General features: G+C 36.0%; 1 protein-coding gene across 11 annotated transcripts in view; it reads right to left on the bottom strand.

Annotated features, from left to right (window-relative positions):
* STXBP5L (syntaxin binding protein 5L) overlaps positions 1–20,236 on the bottom strand; it is a 194,221-nt gene that overhangs the window by 47,520 nt on the left and 126,465 nt on the right. For 7 of the 11 annotated variants that reach the window (XM_064644486.1, XM_064644487.1, XM_064644491.1 and 4 more), the window contains exons 16-19: positions 17,650–17,822; positions 11,422–11,547; positions 7,126–7,277; positions 5,384–5,455 (exon numbers count right to left, since the gene is read on the bottom strand). In XM_064644486.1, coding sequence (XP_064500556.1) covers positions 5,384–5,455; positions 7,126–7,277; positions 11,422–11,547; positions 17,650–17,822 — 523 coding nt within the window. The remainder of the gene's footprint in view (positions 1–5,383; positions 5,456–7,125; positions 7,278–11,421; positions 11,548–17,649; positions 17,823–20,236) is intronic. The other 4 variants (XM_064644494.1, XM_064644490.1, XM_064644492.1 and 1 more) reach the window with 1 other exon arrangement.

The raw sequence follows: 20,236 nt of genomic DNA, 5'->3' as shown, positions 1-20,236 counted from the left end.
AATAATATTGAGAGTCCTTTGGAAAAGCAGCAGTTCATTTGGCCTGTTAACTCAGTATTAATGACATACTTGTTCCTGACTTTTAAAAAACAAGAGATCAAAAACTAGCTACTATTGTTGAAGACCAGAGATCTTTTGTTTTGAGAGACATGCTTGAATCCTTCTCTGATTCTCTGGGAGAATTTTATATTTCAATCATGAGTCCAGTCACTTTTGATGTTATGAGACTATTCATAAAAAAATGATTCCCCATCACTTAGGGAGCCTCTCTATGTATAGTTTTCTTACAGCAAATCTTAATTCTACTTGACCCTGAGGTTTCTGTACATACCTAGAGATTTGAAACAGAATTGATTTTTGCTGCAGAACTGTCTGCAAGGTGCAGTGGGAGAGAGTTTGGCACATTTGCATAGCATTAGAGGCCTTGGATGAATAAAATGAAATATTACACTGTTTCTTTTCTAAGTGCATATTAAAGTTTTAACGCCTTATCATGTTCTAAACCTTGGATAGTTAGTACTGGTGTCAGTTACAATGTCAAATCCCAGGTCAGATTTCGCTTCTAAACAGTGTGATGTGGTTTTTTTGGTTTGGTTTGTTTGTCTGTTTTTTAACTGTGAGTTCATAAAAACAATATTACATCTCAATATAAATTATAGTGCTACGGATTCAAACAGGAAATGCACCAAACCACACCACCCAAGAGCAATCACCATAAGAATACCATGAATATTTTTTACAACATACAACATTAAAGATACATCTCGTGATGATATCTATAAATGGTGAACATGTGAACTTCTCTACAAATCTAGACTTGCTGTCAAGCTACTATCACCTTTAACAATGACCACCAACAGATGCTTTTAAAGGAGAAGTGCAGCATGTCCCCATCTTAAATGTAAGTGGCACCATGTACCCTGCACAAGACTGTTATCTTAGATAGTTAGATTTGCTTAAGTGCTGCCACTCACAGATTTTCTCCTGCTTAGAAATATTACAAGTTATTGTCATTACCCACCCATTTGTCCAAAGTCTCTTTTGATTTTGCTAAATTCTAAATTCTGAATTCATTACAAGGCAATGAATTGCACAGTCATCATTCACGGAAAAGAATAAACAGCAATTTGTCAATTTTTATGTGTTACCTTTGATTCCACTAAATGTCATTTTTTGTTTCCCTTTGAGATAAGAGGAGATCTCAAGCTGTTCTTTGTACTAATGTTCATTTTCTAGTGTAATTTCCTTTTTAAGGAGATCAAGCTAAATACTTCCATGGACTTAAGCTTCCATTGAATGTTTGAGAGACTATAACAGCTACTGAAATTACATTACAAAAATATTTTTGCTTTCCATTTTGAAGTTCTGTAGGCACAATTTGTGCCCCAAGATATTTTAGCAATTTTTAGCCAAAAACTCCACCATCCCAGCAAATTTTGAGTCCACCTGAAGCAAGAATGTAGCAGCAAAACTAAAGGCAAATAACTGAGATTGGCAATGTGAACAATCACCTGTGAGAAGATATACCCATTGACACGATAAAGAAATTTGCTTTGATTTGAGCAAATCAAATGTGTGTTTACGTGTTTAAATAGTGCAAGATGTAAATATATCACACAAGGCATTAAATCACTTCTAAAGATATGTCCTGTGCATATTTTTCAAAGTTAACTGTGATTCCCATTTCCTCTTCATATAAGGATCAAAAAATGTACTGCCTAGTATGAAGTAACAACTTTTACGAACTCTTAATTTGAAATTAGTTTTTAAATTTTAAATTTCTATCTCTATGCTTAAATGATTCAGATGGATCATTTACTTTAAAGTACCCAAAGCCATAACATATGTTCCTATAAATAAATTATCATAAAAATTCACAGGTCAATAAGTAAGCCCAGTGCTACTCTAATCCATCATCTTCACACTGAAATACCATACTAGGTTTTGTTTATGCTTATAGATACATATATATATATGTGCATGTGTGTGTGTATGCCTGTATTCTTTGGAAATTAGTCAGTTCAGAATATAGCTGTTGACTTAAAACTCAACCTATATTAGCTTCTTAGGTGTGATTTAGAGTGTCAATTACTGATATGTAATGGCTCATAACACACAGTCTTCTGTGTCCTCTTGTCAGACCAAGGTTACTTTTGCTGACATCCTCTCAAGGGACTGGCCTGAAGGAGGAAGGATTTCTCACTGAAAGGTCTTCATTATGAAAATTATTTTCCAACATATCAACATCCTTTGAATTTGACAACTTTTTGGGTGCTTCATAAAGACTATTTATTTTCTTGTTCTTCCAACAGATGGTATGAATTTCTAGTAGGAGATGCAAATTCCTTTTGCATCATTTTGGTATTTTTATATTCTGCTGCAAACATTATCTGTCTAGATGCAGTAAATGTACTTGTTTTAATATTTGAATATATGTTACCCACCACAGGGTAACATATTCAACTTGATTTCAACTGAAGAAAAAAAAAAAGAAAACCAACCAACAACATAATTCTGCACTACTGCAGAGAGAATTTATTTTTTTAGCTTGTCATGTATTCTTGCTACAAAGCAAGGTGGCTGTAGATATTACAGCAAATGGAATCAGCATCAGCACTAGAAAGCAACTCCCAGCTCTGCACTTACCCTCATCTCAGCTTCTATTTTTTTCCTCAAATTCCTTCCCTGATAGGACAATTACGTTTCAATCTCTCCCATCACATATACCTAGAACTGACTGCGTTTCTTCCCTTCTTGCTCTCCCTTTCCCACTTTCACCTCTCAAACCAGCAAATGTGTTGTCTTAATGCTCTAAGTCCACTCAAGGTGCATTTGAGTCTAGCTTACATATGTAATCGTTATCAAGTTCTCTATAGATTTATTAGCTAAAATTCAAAACAATTATTCCACCACCATGCTTTGTATACTAGATGTCCTTGACATTGTTGACTGTGTCTTTCCTTTGCAAAACCTCTCTTCTCCAACATAGTGCTTCTTTCGTCTGACGCTTGTTTTTTTTTTTCCTTTTCCTCTTCACTTGCAAGACATCCTAGACTGAAATATGAACACTTCCTTTATCTCTCTGACCCAGCATTTGATTAGGATGAAGAACTGAAGAGATTCTTTTGTATAAACATGACAATAATTATAAATATACATATTTTTTGCCCTAATGATTCATAAATACACAGATCTAACTTGGATTTTTTCCATCCAAGATAGAGTAATAATCTTGTCTAAAATTTACTCAAAAGTGTCCAAGTATGACCTTAACACTGTCAAGATGACCCCTACCTTCTTTTTGTACTGAAGTCTCCGTTGTGTCAACAGAGCTAGCAGCACCACTGAATTCACTGGTACTCTAATCCATTATATTGGTAACATTCTTAGAAGATCACACTCTAACTCTCATATTCAGGCTGGATACTAAATTACACTGTTTCTTCCAGCAAATCAGCTCTAAAATGACCAAGAAAAGTCTCAGTATCTTGCTCATTGATAATCTCTTCTTTGATTTCAATGCCTACAAGTCATTCTCTCAAACTGATCCTCACGAATTATCTTCCTGGTTCATTACTTAATTTAATCTACTACTCATATATCTTCCCATTAACTTCCATTTTCATTTATACAACCCTGAAAACTTTAGACCTAATGCTTATGTTATGACATGACTACTCTTGTTTTTGTCATAATAATATCAGCTGCACAATTTCCAAAAATAATTTACTTTTCCCATCATTATCCCTTACGAGAAGAGACAAAGTTGTAAGCAAAATCCTAAATCCTCTCTGAATACCCCCCTTAAAACTCACATCTCAGATAAGACATATAACATAGCACAACTTGAGAATGACTTAGCAAGATATTTTCAGTCTATGACACATTCTGGTCCTGTTCTTGATCTTATTGCCTTGTGTGTCTTTCAGATTATACAGCATGTACTCCTGTATAAGTACCAAATAACAAAATCAAGAACCAAGTGTTTTTTGAGGAGAGAAATGAAGCTGTTAATGATCTTGCCTAAAAGTCAGGCTCATACCCTTCAGTTAGGATGCATACAGGAAGATTTTGTGGACTTTTTTGATTCTAGGTTTGAAGATGGAAACAGGATAATAAATTTTCAGTTATGAAAAACTCTATGGTCTGTGTTCGTAATTCTGAATGAAAACATTGGTAATTTTTGGCCTTAGAATTTATTAATTTTTTACATGGGAAAAATCCCAAACCTTTAACTGCTGTCTGTCTCTCAGGTTCTCTGTTACAGATAGGAAAATAGCAAGATCAGACTAAGAGACTTCAGGATATCATACACCAAACCTTTTTGTGGACTGCTAGATTTGTAACTGGACATGTCTTTTAACTAAGCAGACCACCTTTTATGAACTATTATGAAATAAAATCATAGAAATCAGGCTAGAGGGATGGAATCATAGAAATCAGGCTAGAGGGATGGAACAGATTTTCTCCTGCAAATGTACAAATGTATTTCAATAGCTACATAAGTCTGTATTTATGTGAGATGATAAAACAACTGCCACTCTTTTTCTTGCCCATACTGAATATTTAACATAAAATTGCCTATCATTCATAGTTCTGTGAAAACTACTTTAAAAAGAGTTGAATAAGAGGCATCCTAGAGACCTAATTACATAAAAGCATTGCAGTTAATTAAGATACATATGGCTCATCTGTTGAACAGTCAATTTGCAAAATTAATTATAGCTTTGTTCATTGCATTCTGCACTGATGAATACTAATATTTAAATTGCATATCTGTATAATTCAAAATTTAAAGATATTAAAAACATTAATTTTCATAGCTCTCTTTGATGTATATATTTTTATGTCCACTTTACATTCCCCATCAAAGATCAGAGACACGGGATGGTTCCCCAAAGACAAATATTCAAGTACTAAACCAAGATTAAAATTTTAAATTTTATAGCACCCAATTTAATGGGTGCACTTTTAAGCCACATTGCTCTTCTGAAAAAAGGGATGAATTAATTGGTAACTACAACCAAATAGTGCCATTGCAAAACAAGAAATGCTTCATATAAGTAAATGTACACAGAAATGAATAGAAAACCAAAGAAAGATACTGTCATCAAGAACATAACATTGCTGAAAAATCATTTCTAAGGCCCAATCTGTCCATATAACACTGAGGTTTTCTCTTTGACTCTTTTGGAAGAAAAAGGATATCTGTATAATAAAGATAATTGTCAAAATTAAGCATGGTTGACATAATAAAATGTAATAAGTTTGCATGCATGCTGAATGTGTTTAAAAAACACATTACGAAGCACAAACACATGGGTTTAAGTCAGGCACAGTCCAATCATGATAAAGCTATTTGCCTAACCTTTATAGAACTTACTCTGATAGGAAGTACGGATCCGTTTCGTTAAATCTGGATAAAAGTTAGACAGGCCACGCATGCAAAAGTTGTCTTTGGAACATGCCAGTACACCAGCATCAGCAGCAGGCAGAGGAAAGAGAGAAAAAACAGTCTAAAGTGAAAGGAAGTGATATCATAACCAGCATCTAGAACAGCCATGGTGAAAAAATTTCAGCAGATGCTTACCTTCCAATTGGGAGATATAACAAGAAAAATAATCAAAAAAGTAAGGGATGTGGGATGGATGGTGAGAAAGCAGCTGAGGCTTTTTTTAGATGCATAGTTTCTATGAGCAATCTGGAAGTGGGTATTCCTTCTTAGCGGTCACTTATCCCCAGTGGGCTCCTTTCTAGCAGCACTGCATAGCTGGAATGATGCCTTAAAGGATCGGCCCAGACTGGCCCCGACAGAGAAATCCTATATGATACAGTGCTGATAACTGCTTTTTCTACATGCACAGCCCTCCACCTTTTGTACAGGGTTCTGCAGATGTCACTTGTGGTGAGCTACTCAAATTACTTTGGGAGCTGCTGTGAGGCTGGCTGAAACCAGCCAGGGAAGCTGAAGGTAGCTTGAAGCTGCTTGTCTCTTCTCTCCTCAGCTGTGCCAAATTTAAATATTTAACACTTGGCACAGATGAGAACTAAGCTTTGCTATGATTAAATGCATAAAAAGTGAGATAAATGGTCTTTCAGGAACAGAAGTAGGCCTGAAGACTTACATTTTATTTTCTAAATTTTACTTGCTGTTTGGAGTGCAAACATATTCCCAATCTAAAAAAAGATTTCCCATGACTCTGTGGAGAAATACTAATTGATGATTTGGTGCAGGGTCTGCTGGTGAAAATGCTGATGTCATAAACCCACTATAATCTGTTGCTTTCATAATTTTGTGGTTGGATTTAAAACTCCACATTTTCAAAGAGATTTTTAAATCTAATTCTAAAATTTCACAGCTATGTAAAACACATTTCCTAATTGTGTCTGACTCTAGCACATTATTATGGAGTATGTCTAGTGAAAAGACTTGAAACATAGATTATTTTTTGACTTTCTCATACAAGAAGTAAATTTTTTAATAACCAACAATGTATGGCAAAATTTAGATGTATTGAAGTACTAATATTTCTAACACACTATGCATAATAACAGTTATGACTTACAAATGTGATCCTCTTAGCATCAAATTTTAAAATGGGGCACAGCTGGATGTTGTAGGTTTATGCCAAGAACTTTAGTTCACTAACAAAGTGCTTAATTTGAGCTACTTGTGCTACCTGTATAACACATCTCCCTGGCGTTATACTTCTCTAAACAAAACTGACTATTCAAATGAATAGTACCTGGCAGAAGATACATTTAAGTTTAAATTGAAGTCTTACTTATTGGCATGAACTTACTGAAGACAGAAAGAAAACAGCATACAAACTATACTTCAAGTGACTGCCAGAGAAAAAATTTATTGCTCTGCTCATTATGATTTTGTACAGACTCAGCTAAGGGAATTACTTGCTGACCTCCATCCCAAGAGAAAAAACTCTGTAAAACATTTTGTTTCTGAGAAAGTGCCCGTACCTAAAGCATGTCAGGTTTCTTTTGTCAAGTTATAGAAACTCCATTGGCTGGCAAATAGTCATGCATTTCAAAAGCACTGTAAAAAGCCACAGGCAAAAAAAACCAAGGAACACATCAGGCTCATAACCACACTGATTTATTTCCTACCTGCAGCAAACTGCCTGCTTTTGCGAGGTGAGCGGGGTTGCCGCTGGTATGGATCACTCGATCCGTACAGGTCAAGGGTTCCCATGCTCAGCAGTACTGTCTTCTGCATAAAGTCCACGACAGCCAAACCATTGCAGTTCCCAAATGCCACTCTGAGAAAAGAAATGTTCCTCAAAGGTATTAGTAATGTGCAATTAAGTTACTCAAACAATAATTGTCTATTATTATGAATTCTGCACAAACTTCTCAAAGCTTATATTTTATGGGTTTTTTACAGATTTGTAATCCTGAATTTATAAAAATGTTTCCTGAAACACAGTAACTGACTTTCCAGAAAGCAGATTTACAACTATTACTAACTTTCTGTGCCAAACACATTGCAGTAACGTCTGAATGTTGCTTTACTAAACAGTATAATTCTAGTAATAATGATATAAATTAAGCCTGCAAATCTGGACATAGACCTTAAAAAGTGGTTATGCATTTGTATAAAATACAAATATAAATTAGGATATAAATACAAATACATGCAGAAATAATTATTTTAAGCTAAATATAAATGACAAATTAAATACATTAAGCTGTATTATGGAGATACCCAAATGTGAAAGTAAAATTTTCTTTCAACTCTGTCAGCTTAGCTACAGCACAGATTCCTGTTAAAACAGTCTCTACCCCTCTGAAATGCTTTTACAAATGGCATTTTGATAGTGGTTTGATTCATTGGCAAGATCTCTCTTGTTTTGTATCAGACTGCAATTTTAAATCTCAGATGTAAAGGACTGCAGGTACAGCCACAAGGAAACTCAAAAACCAAAACTCAAAAACTCAAACCATGCTCAATCATACTAAGAATCATTTCTTATCAAGTTCTGTCATTTTATGTAAAAAGTGATGAAGGTGGTCAGTTCAAAGGCCTGCAAAATATTCAAGCACTTAATTCACACTAAAAGTGAGATGTGCACTCACCTCCACCTGACTCTTCTTAATATAGCTCCAAATATCTGATAGGAATTTGTGTGTGGAAAAACAATAAGGCAAGAGAAAAGTAATGAGATGGAGGAAAGGGAAGCAGGGTAGCTAGAACATTTTCCTCTCTTCTACCTTTTCTTATGCTCCTTCCATTACAAAAAAGAGAGCTCCATATAGCAAATAGAAAAGTAATATGTAAAGTAAAATGAAGTGATTTTCCCTTAATTGCCAAACTAGCAAATTAAGGCATCATCTATAATAGTGGCTCAAATTCTACTGTTTGTTACTGCACCACATTTACTCTCTTGTCTTAACACTGACTTTAGTACTGACTTTAGCATCTACAGAAATACTGTGAACGTACTCTGATTTTTCCACATTGACTTTTCCCCCCCATTAAAGTGGTGTCTCCTGGGGGCCCATGTGGGGACCAGTACAGTTTAATGCCTTCATCAGTGACAAAGACAGTAGGATCGAGTGCACCCTCAGCAAATTTGCAGACAACACCAAGCTGAGATGTGCCTGAGGGACAAATGCCATCCAAAAAGACCTGGACAAGCTTGAGAAATGGGCTCGTGAATGGGGTTAATGGTTTTAAACTAAAAGAGAGTTGATTTAGATTAGGTATAAGGAAGAAGTTTTTTGCAATGAGGGTGGTGAAACACTGGAATAGGTTTCCCAGGGAGGTGGTGGATGCCTCATCCTTGGAAACATTCAAGGTCACATTGGATGGGGATCTGAGCAACCTGATCTAGGTGAAGATGTCCCTGCTCACTGTAGCACATTGGTCTAGATGACCTTTAAAGGTCCCTTCCAGCAACAACAATTCTGTGTTCCTAAGTCCCTGTGCTCTAGGTGGAGAAGAAAAATAAAGGAATAAAAATTACAAGTGTCAATCTCATCTGTTAATACTTTAGGGGAAAAAAGAATAGCCATTTGCATTTTGAAAATTATTAACCTGAGATCTACTAATTTTGGAAAACATGACTCACAAGAAGAGCTAGTGATCATTCACACTCTGGTTAGCAATTTAACAAAACAAATCATCACTTCCTGGTCTATTTTTTTTCCCTAAACTTCTCTAAATTCACACACAAGCATGAATATAATATTTCTTATAACTAAAAAAATTACTTTACCAGAAAAAATCAGAAATTGCTCATTAATACTATAACCATTCTGAGGAATAGTAAGAAAATCTAGACAGACATTACTATTAACAAGGCTTAGGATAAATGACTAACATCCAAGTCTTTATGAAATCAAATACAAAATGAATTTCTCAGTTTTGAGCAATGAATAGAATTAGTTGCTAGGCAATGTTCTATTCTGTGGGTATCTTTCACAGAAAAGTCACAAAATCCTCATCAGACATTTCTTGACAATTAATATGCAGATTAGCTGAAAATTGTTACCACACGAGCCTGCAATAAATCTTTAGAGACTGCTTTCAGTCCAACAGAATTTACTTTAAAACAAATTTATTTTTTGCATTTAACCTTGTTCTTCAAGGTTAACCTAGTTCTTCAGCTGTAATTGAAGTATTTTGTAAAATTTTCTTTTCTACTTTCATAAGATGAAGAAGTTTCTGATGATTCAGTTCAACATAAATAAAATAGGTGTTAGTATTTTTAGTTTGTAGCTTGGTACTGTTAAAAGTAAACCAAATACATTAAAAAAATTTCAGAGTGCCTGAAGTCTTTCATCCTTGCTGGGTTTAAAGTTTTTTTAATACCTCACTTTAATGCTGTTTCATGGCTGCAGTAACACAACAGTTACAGAAATCATAGTAATTAAAAGAATACTGAAAGTAGACTCTCCAGAGCACACTAACCATTCTAAGCTTTCCTCCTAGTTAAACCTATTAGGAAAAACTAAGAGAGTAGTTAAACCCTATAGGAAAAAAAATAAGGAAAAAGATGACTCAAATAACCCTAGAACTAAGATGGCAAAAATTACGTGTTCTCAGGCTTCATGGTGAAGTGGCATAGGTTTTCCACATGGTGAGGCTAAATAACAGGTGAAAATTAAAGTAGTAAACAAAAATTCTGATGAAAAGAAGGATTGTACCTTGTCACAGGCCCAAGGAAAAAGTTAAGAGAGACAACAGAAAGGGAGAGGGAAGAGAGTCTGCAGAGGAAAATGTAAAGAAAAAGACATTCTTGGGTAGCTTTTGTAGGAAAATTAAATTTAGGGTATGGATTAGGCTCTTTTACAGATACACACATTTATTTCTGAAACACTCATATACATAGCACATGGTGTTTTAAAGGAGGTTGTCCTGTAAACTTTTACCGCAAAGGAAACAATTTAAAGCATTTGATTGAATCAAATCAGTGATTTAGGAAACCACTGTGAGTGCTGGGAGAAATGCAACCTGTCGGCGTAGTTTACAAGTGTGATTATTAAGAGAACAGTGTGATTATGCAGATGTTACCCTGAGGTCTGAGACCTGCAAGGGAGCAAATTAGGCAAAACCTAACAACTTGCTCAAGGGACAAATGCATCTAGGTATGGTAAAGAAAAAGAAACTTCTAGAGCTCATGAATAGGAGACGGTCTAGGAATTCAGGCCAAAGACTTGAAAAAACAGCTCCCAAAAGACGATACTTTTTCACAAATGAAAAAAACTCTTCATTAAACTGCCAAAGCCTTTGAAGAGAGTCCAGTGACTTATTGAAAATCAGTAGCAGTCAGGACCTAACACCCACTACAGACTGAAGTTTTAATGGAGTAACACCTTCTACAGGAAAAACCTGTATTTAATGTATCTGGGTGACTCTCAGTAAGAGAAAACATTAAAAAATCCCAAATAAATTGAACCTGAGGAAAAAAAGTACACAGTCTGATTTGCACTGCCATACAGAAGTTAGCATTTGAATGTTCCTTATTCAATTTTCTATTTCAAGTCACTGGTTCTTGTGCAAACAGACATTAGCACAGACATGAAAATGCTGTTCTCAGAAGACAATTTCCAACTAAGATATGATGTCATGATAAATGGCATTTAACAGTTAATCACATCACCATTTTCTGTGAAATGCATTTCACCTTGGTGAACCTTTCAAATCACTTCAAAAATTACATATTTGAAAGGCAATTAGATTTTATTCGAAAGGATGGACAGAATAATGTGAAAAGATTCAGACTTTTAAATAGGAGTAGTAAAAACATTGGCAGGAATGGCAGTTTAACATCTCATATCACAATCTATGCGAGTTCAAATAATTTTCCGCAAGAATCTGAGTTACAACACCTTTTGAGTATTTTACTTTGACTGTAATAAAACAATAAACAAATGCAAACTTAAATTTGAGTTACTTACAGTCCATATGCAGAGTTTACAGCAAGACTGGTAATCTGCTGTGGAGGCTCACCATCCACCCACACCAACTGAATAACAAGATCTGCTTGGTATCCAGGAGGCATTCGCACAGGTCGAGTCTTAACACTAAGAAGAAGAGGTACAAAATAAGAACAAACAAACAAACAAACAAACACGTACTGGGCCATGAATAACAACTGCTTCTCATCATCATGAATAATCAACCAGAATGGAAAACCTAAAATACTTCCCTCTGAAACTTTGAAAAAGGACATTTCTGTATTTTCGGAACTTTTTTGTTCTGAAGAAAAGCACAACAGAAAAATGTAAGGAGGCAAGAGAAGGGGAGAAGATATACCTTTCTGTATTGGTCCTCACCATAGCACATTCAAAACTTATGAGCTTGACAATTCTATTTGGCCATTTAGTGCAAACAAGTTCAGTTTTATTTTTAGAAGCATAATCACCTAATATGTGAATGAATGCTTCCTACATAAAAATCTGACCAAATTATTAACACCTGTTCCTATTGTGTTATGGCAAGTCCAGTGACTTGTAAAGCAGGTTGTGAAGGTGTACATATTAAGGTATTAAGGGGAAGCATAAGAGCTGAACACCTCTGTATGACTGCTTTATGTGTGTTTTTGACTGGTAGAATTTAATGTGGTGATACACTGAAAGAAGATATTATGCAATAACAGCAATACTTTGAGGAATTCAAGTTAGTCATTAGTACATTCACACTGTACGTAGTAATTTATAAATAAAACCCATTAGTCAGCATATTTTTACTGTAGCTGTAAATGGTGAGATTGCTTATAGTGCACCCCTTTTCATACAGCCATAATAGGGCAGTCTATCACATATAATCCTCTATCCCCGTGAAAAGCAGTACTCCAAAGAAGACTAAGAAACAGGAGAGGAGGGAGAGTAGCTAATTGATATAGACTTGGACAACACATTCTGAAGAACTGCACTTTTTGGCACATAATATTTCTTTCTGCTTTAATTGCTTCTCTATCCTATGTACTGGATCTTGGAGATCTTTGATGACACTGACAATGCAGACTACCTCCAGAATGATGTGACTCACCAAGCTTTCCAAGCAGCCCTGGCCCAAACACCCGAAAAGATGATGCATCAGATTGGAAATAAACCTAACTGATTTCTATTCAGAAGCAAATAATTAGGCACATCTTTCAAGAAAGGATATTCAAACTTCTCACTCTATAACCAGGGCTATCAGGTTCTTTGCAGCTACCCTCGTGGCATCTGCTGGGATGGAGACCTTAGTGGCAAATAGGGCTACTGGCAATCTTGGAAAATTGAAGATAGATGCAGAAAACTGAAGTAAAATGAAGTAAAGCATAACCACTGAATGACACCAGGGCAGAAGTTCTCAGCAAGATAACTCCAGTAGCACAAAGGGCAATGTACAAACCAAACAGTGCTCTAATTCTGACAGAAGTTATGAAAAACAAGGAACAGTGCACTACTCACAGTTTCATGGTTTGATTAAGAGTATGGACATACTTTATGACACAGAGATAAAATCACCAGCATAGTGTTAGCAGTAGGAGCACTTGCAGATACTTTTTGGAAAATTTCTTAAAGCATAAGGGCTATTTTCTTAATAAGGCCATCATATCTCTGTTGTGGGTTAACCTCATCTGACTGCCACACACCCACCCAGACACTCTCTCACTCCCCTTCCTCAACAGGACAGGGGAAGAAAATAAGATGAAAGAGCTCATGGGTTGATATAGGACAGGGAGATCACTCACCAGTTACCATCAGAGGCAATGAAGACTCAATCTGGGGAAAATTAATTTATTGCCAATTAAAAATCGAGTAGGAGTGTGAAAAATTCTTCGAAATGACAAAATTAAAATCATCCTGTTCCCTCCCTTTTCTTCAGGCTCAGTTTCACTCCTGACTCCTCTACCTCTTTCCCCACTGCAAGCAGCACAGCAGGGGAGGGGAACGGTGTTTGTGGTCAGCTCATAACACTCCATATCTGCCATTTCTACCTCATGCTTTTCCCCTGTTCCAATGTGGGGTGCAGTCCTTCAAGAACAGACTGCTTCAGCATGGGCCCCTCAAGGGCCACACTTTGTGCCACAAAACTTGCTCCTGAGTGGACTCCTCCATTGGTTGTGGCTCCTGCCAGGAGTCTTTTCCAACGTGGGGTCTCCATGGGCTTCAGGGGAACAACCTGCACCACTATGGTGTCCTCTATGGAATACAAGGGAATCTCTGCTCTGATGCCTAGAGCAACTCCTCCTGCTCCTCCTTCTCTCAGTTTGGTGTCAGCAGGACTGCTTCTCATGCTTTTTTCTTGTTCCTCTCTTGCACAGGTGCTGTCCATCTATTTTTGTCCTTTCTTAAATTTGTTTTTCCAAAGGGTCCACCTTCTTGGCTGAGGGGCTCAGCTGTGCCCTGCAGTGGCTCTGTTGGAATTGATTGGAACTGGCTGTGACCAGCACAGGGCAGCGACAGCTGCTCCTCACAGAGGCTGCCCTGCAACCCTCTCAGCCAGCACCTGGGTACCTAAATATTCAAACCCTTTTTCGAATTGTTTAACCATTTCAGTGATACAGTTTATGCTGTACTGTGAATATTTTTTTGTAGAGGATCCACAAACCTTGCCAAAACTTTCTCTTCTTTATTACTTAATGGGAAAGTCATTCCTCTTCTATCTTTCTAAATGCATTTCCTTAACAGTGGCTTGGTACACTATTCTATTTCTTTTGCCTGTTGCACTGTTCAGACCGTAGATATCAATTTCCCTGGAGCAGTGATCAGCCACTTGGCTTGGATCTTGTTGCAGGAAAGATGCAACAGGACAGTTCAGCAAGTGCTCAACCCACTGCAGTTGTCAATAGCTTTGTATTGTTGTTTTCTATTAACAGCAAACCTCTCCCCAAAGTTTTGCACTTTCTTACCTGTTCTGCTGGCACTAAAGTTTTGCCCTTTTCTTTGTTCATACGATACATATCCATGAGCCTTTCTGAAGTGATGCTATCTGTAACCCTAATGAAACCCTGGATTAGCCAGGAGTATTCCTGGTGAGAACAAAGGGATGAACATCTATGAACTCAAGCTGCTAAGGGAGAGGAGTCTTTTGAGACCAGGAAAAACTGAAACTATAAGCAAGAGTTGTATACAATAAAGATGTACTATTTTCAAACAAACTTCACAGCAATCAGAAGCTGAATATTTTATACAAACAATCCTTCAGAGTATCTTTGTGATGGAGCTCTTCAACTTCTAATGTCTGTGAAGAAGCCTTTAAGAGGCATACCAGCGGTGGTCTTTCCATCTTGCACCCCATTTTCAGTTTTCAGCTCCTGCCCTTAAAAATGTTACAAAAGTTATAAAACAGGTAAATGAGATCCAAGAACCAAGACTTAGCCTAATGCCCTTTCAGCTGAGTTTCATATCTTCTAATGGATAACTGAAGATGTGGGGGAACACGAGAGTCAAATGCTGCTATGGTGAGCTACAAGTATCTGTCAAAGAAATGCATTCATGCTTTCCTTCTAAAAAAATTACCATGAGACTCACAGTGGCTGCAGAATTGAATCTGATCTTCTAAAGCATGTTTTTAACGTGGTATTACTTTTCCAATGTGTTTTTAACAATAGGCTGAAAAAATTAGAGAACTTGAAGTACCTCCTAAGTTTTCTTTCAGATTGCTGTTACCTGAGGAAAAAAAGCAAACACCCTTCTCTCTATATTTTTCACTGCAAATTTGAGCATCTAATTTGGTAAGATGGATGTTATTTCACAGAGATTTTCTCTAAGCATAGAATAAGCTGTAGGTGGTGAAAGATCATAATTCTGGAGTAAAATAATTTCAAGTTTCATGGTTAAGTTTGTCATTCCCACATTCCTGTGACACCTTCTTTAAGGATCTTTGAGCTATTTCCCTAACCATCTTGCTTGAACAGTAATGCTGATATTTAGTTTTATTTCACCTTGATTTGGATTGCTTATTTTTGTATATACTATAAGCCTAAAAGTACTGCAGGAGTATGTGCAGAAGGAATATAGGTATTTCCTTGACATGTTCTTGTTATGCCACTCTGAATTTGATTGTTGCAAAGTTTTGGTTTTCAGTTTTCTTCACAAGATATTCCCATTTCCTTATGACTTTGGAGTTACTTGAAGCTACTATCAAACCCCTTGATTGACCTAATTTTGGGATGATCCTAGAAGTCTGGGAACAAAGACTGACATTCTGGATATAGCTTTTTGATAACTATTTATATCAAAAGTATTTATCCGCATAAATGCAAATTCACTGGTTTCTTAGGTTATTACAGCTGCATATTTCACTGTAAAATCTGAAACAAGCAAGAACAATATTTATTCCACACTGCTGCCTGCCTCCCTCAGTAACATTTACTTTTGATGTCAGAGAAGTGCCAATTTTTCATTACTTCAGTCCCTTCAATCACTTTCTTCCTAGTATCTATTCACAGACACAAACACTTTCAGCCATTCTGATTTCTGACTAGAAGTATGGAGTGTCATCCATTTGCTGTAACGAGATTGAGAAGCAGATATGAAAATAAACATAATGGAACCAAGATTAAAAACTAGTCTGTATATAAAATTTTATGTGTATTATCAATACAGTTCAAGTTGTGCACTCACCCTCTGTGTCCAGGTGGCTGCAGGTTTATGTTATTACCACTTTATCTTAGATTTTCTACTGCTGCCTACCTGACTGACCTGCATATAAAGTCAACAACATCACCCAAGTCTTCACCAATTTTTCTGTTTCCAGCACTACTTTCATTTTATCATCATAATTCTGCTTAGATCGTTTCTTGACAGACAGTGCCTGTGGACCTGGTTAGAGTTTGGGTGAAAAGTATGGGTATTTATATGCCTTTCCCTATTGAAAAATATAAGAGCATAGGTAAGTACACTTTTATCAAAATGTAGGAGGGAGTATGACTTTGAAAAATCGCTTCTCAGTCAAAATAAGTTTACATTTATTTCGCGTAAAATGAGACAAAAATCAGTTGGGCAGCTTAATATGAGATTATATGGAACTAAAACTTCTAAAAACTAACAAGCAGAACCTTTATGGGCTCATTACAGCTTTTCTGCCTCCAAGATTAACAATTCCTCTCCTTCCCAGACAAAATCAAATAAGAATCTCTTAAGGAAAAATCTTAGCCAGTGAAATGATTGCATTCTTCCTTATTTCAAAGTCATAAATGGATTTCATATTTGGATTTTTAAAATAACATTTCTCTGCCTCGTCTATTGATTTTCATAGTGCAAATTAATGACTAAACTGAGGTCTGAAGGTCAACTACCTGACTGAATGAGGTGGACAAATGAACAGGATGCCAAAAAATACTGTTAATTTTACAAGAAAAATATCACAATATTACTTTTGAATGGTAATGCTTTTTTCAGAAGCCAAGCAGTCCAAAGTAACTGCAAAGTCAGGAAATGTTCTTTTGAAATAATTGAGGCATTTAAAATATTTAATAATAAGTAGACCAAAATAATAATGAATTCACTCAAATGAGAGCAATTGTTATCTGTAATGCACTATAATTGTTGGAAAATTACAGTTTATGGAGTTTTGTACAGGATTCTTGTTTTAAACTATTCAAACCTATAATTTATCTGCCTTATTAATAAGAACATATTAATCTCCACCAAACAGTGACAATGGGTACTCTAGCAGAAAACAATTTGCTTCTTTCTAAAGATTAAACAAATTTACACTTCCACACAGTGCAACTGTTTCATAATTGTATATTTTAAAGATTGTTTCATGAGTATGAACACAGTTTCCATGCATTACACACCATAAAATGCATATACTTTTTTCACAAAGAAGAAATTTAGTGTTATGCTAATTAATCAAGAAGGGAAAGATTTGCACATGTCTGTTTTACAGAATTCTCTTTGTGAACTATAAAAAAAAGGTTTCTCAGAAATTTCTTGAAGATTTACTCCTAGATCAGACTCGAAAATTACAGTCAAACCTTTATGGTAACAGTTTATCTTCTCCATAATTACTTCTATCCTTTTAAAATCTCTTGTTGATTATTTTGTTTGTTCTATATTCTGGTTTCTTCTCATTTTATGTCACATATATACAATTAACGTCTTTTTCTTGATAGTTGGTGGATTGATTAACAGGTAGGAATGCTTTTTAGAGAGATAAACCTTTGAGCAATGGCACAGACTTACCTAAGACATGGGATACTATCCTTCATTGTTCCTTCACATCCTACAGTGTTGGTACTGCCCGAAAGGCTCTTTAAAGAAGAAAGCTGGGAGGAGGCATCTGGAAATGGAGGATTTATCTCTGGTTCAGGAGTAATGATATCTTCTACTTCGTACTGAAGTCGTACCTCTAATGACTTAAACAAATAAAAAGCTAAGTTATAATTTGATAAAGAAAGCTGATGAAAGTTCTGTTACTTTCAAATAAATATCAGTAAGCTTTTTTTTAAAATACCCCACCACATTTATTATCATTTACAGGCAAAGAATACTGTCATTTGTTATTTACACAGCCTAGCAGCAACATCAGAGAGGAGCTATTCATCTACCCTAGGCTGATGGAGAAAAACATATTCTTCCATAGGTATATTCTGATGACTTTGATTCCAGCCTTTTACAGCAAGTGAAAGGCAAGAATATCAGTGTCCAGAAGTTATTATGAAAAGAGAAGTTCATCCCTCACCCCCAAATAAATAATATTTCAGTATAAGAAGACATCATTGAGAATAAGTGTCATGAAAATTTTCTGCCTATTGTTTTTTTATGTTTTTCTTAAGTAAATTCATTAAAAGAATGATCGTCAACTCTGCCTCCTCATTACCAGTACAACAGAGTCTCTACCAGACAGGTTTTAGCCAGGATGGAGAAGCCTGACTGCGTGAATAGAACTGATAAATGAACTTTGTTTGTCCATAGGTGGGGGTCAGGAAATCAGAGATAACAGCACAGAGAGTTCCGTGTTCCTTAGAATGGACAGGAGTTTGGTGGATTCTAGAAAGCAAAGTTCAAACCAGTTACCTTTTGCTTTCTTTCTGGCCTCCCTAGAAAGGGAAAAGAGACTAACCAGGCTAAACCACTCTGAAATTCTTTCCACTAATTCAGGAAACTTTAACTGAAGGGTTACTGCAAATCACAGGGGAAACTGGACAGGGAGTTAAAAATCTATGTAAGTAATAATCTCAAGGAATCACAGTAAATATTGAGTAATTCTTTCTACCGCATCAATTCTCTAAGGGGATCCCCATTTTGAAAAGAATAAAAAACAAAGTACAGCCCTCAAGGAGACAACATCTTGGGATTACTAGCTGAACAGTAATTTCCTGGTACCTTGAAATGTACAGAAAATATTGCAGATGTAGACACTGTAAACTCTAATTTAATGATGTTTCACTGAGACATCATCTGTACCAGAATGAAGATAAACAAAATATCTAAGTTTTATGAGAATCAGGAGATAAAGGTCAGTACTGAAGGCTCATCTGTTTCTCAACCATTGTATTAGAACATACAAGATTTCAGAAAGAAGTTATTCTGTTCAAACAGAAGAGAAAGAGTCCTTTCTCAAAATTTCACTTTTGTTTTATCCTTGCAATATCCATGGATGTTTTTTGCCTGAATCAGCTAAAGAAACCTATAGACAACATTTGCCTTCAAAGACTAATGAGTGAAATATTGAGTTCAGGAAAATCTAATCTGGAAGTAATTGCTGCTGACTGAAACAATTTATAATGTTGTTTAATCTTTATGCAAGACTGGGGGAACTGTTGAAGAATATGTTCTTCTGCTTGCCAAGTTAGAATTGCATCATTCTTCTTTGGATTTTTTTTTTTTGTGTATTCCTCTTTCTACTAAAATTAATTTTTTTTTAAGTTCCAGCTATCCTGCATCTGTAGAGAGAAGGAAAAAATTTAGGCTACTAATAAGATCGTGAATTTTTCTTACATTTTTGTCCCTGCTTTGACCAGTCTTAGAGGGTTTACAGAAGTGTTGTACCAACTTATTTTGACACACAGTAAAGATATTTTTGGGGGATTCCATCACTAGATTAATTGATTCTCCTTTCCACATTCAAATGAATGTAAACTTTTTTCCTATGGTTCTTCTCAAGAGCTTTGAAGAGGAGCTTCAATGAGGAAAGACTGATCACTGAGAAAGCAATCATTTTTAATTAATAGATGCTTTTGGGACAGGATGGAGTAGATTCAGATGAGAAAACAAACACAACAGCAGCAAATATTTTTTATACAACTGCATGACAATGACTCCGAGGTTGGATATGAAGCACAATTTGTCTCATAGATAATACTTGCCTTCAGAATCTGATTTGAAATGATGCAAATAATTCTTCTACTGAGGAAATCCCAGGCACAGCCTATGACCCTAATGCACATTCAGCAGCAGACCTCCCTGCTACATGAAGAAACCTTTGAGTAGCCTCCACACTTTCCATTTACCACAGCACTAACATTACAACACTGACATCAGCCAGTTAAACTAATGTGGGGGCCTTAAAATGCTTGGATTTGAAACTGAACTCAAGGTAAGTTCAGACTGGCTGATAAAGAAGGGAGGATACTAAATGTTTTGTATCTCAGGGAGCAAAGAAATCCTGAGACTGACCAGCTCAGTTTCAATATAGACAAAGCCAGACAGCCTACAGTCAGGTACACATTCCAACAAAGAATTCCATACTTCTGATTAAAAAAGTGAAGATTTGAATGCGTGCAGCAAAAATGCAGAAACCAACAGAGAAGGGCCATTCAAGGATGCA

This window comes from Pseudopipra pipra, chromosome 2 (assembly GCF_036250125.1).
Source record: "Pseudopipra pipra isolate bDixPip1 chromosome 2, bDixPip1.hap1, whole genome shotgun sequence".
In the NCBI taxonomy this organism is placed as follows: domain Eukaryota; kingdom Metazoa; phylum Chordata; class Aves; order Passeriformes; family Pipridae; genus Pseudopipra; species Pseudopipra pipra.
The sequence above is the reverse complement of the archived record's forward strand: the minus strand, read 5'-3'. Positions and strand labels throughout refer to the sequence as shown.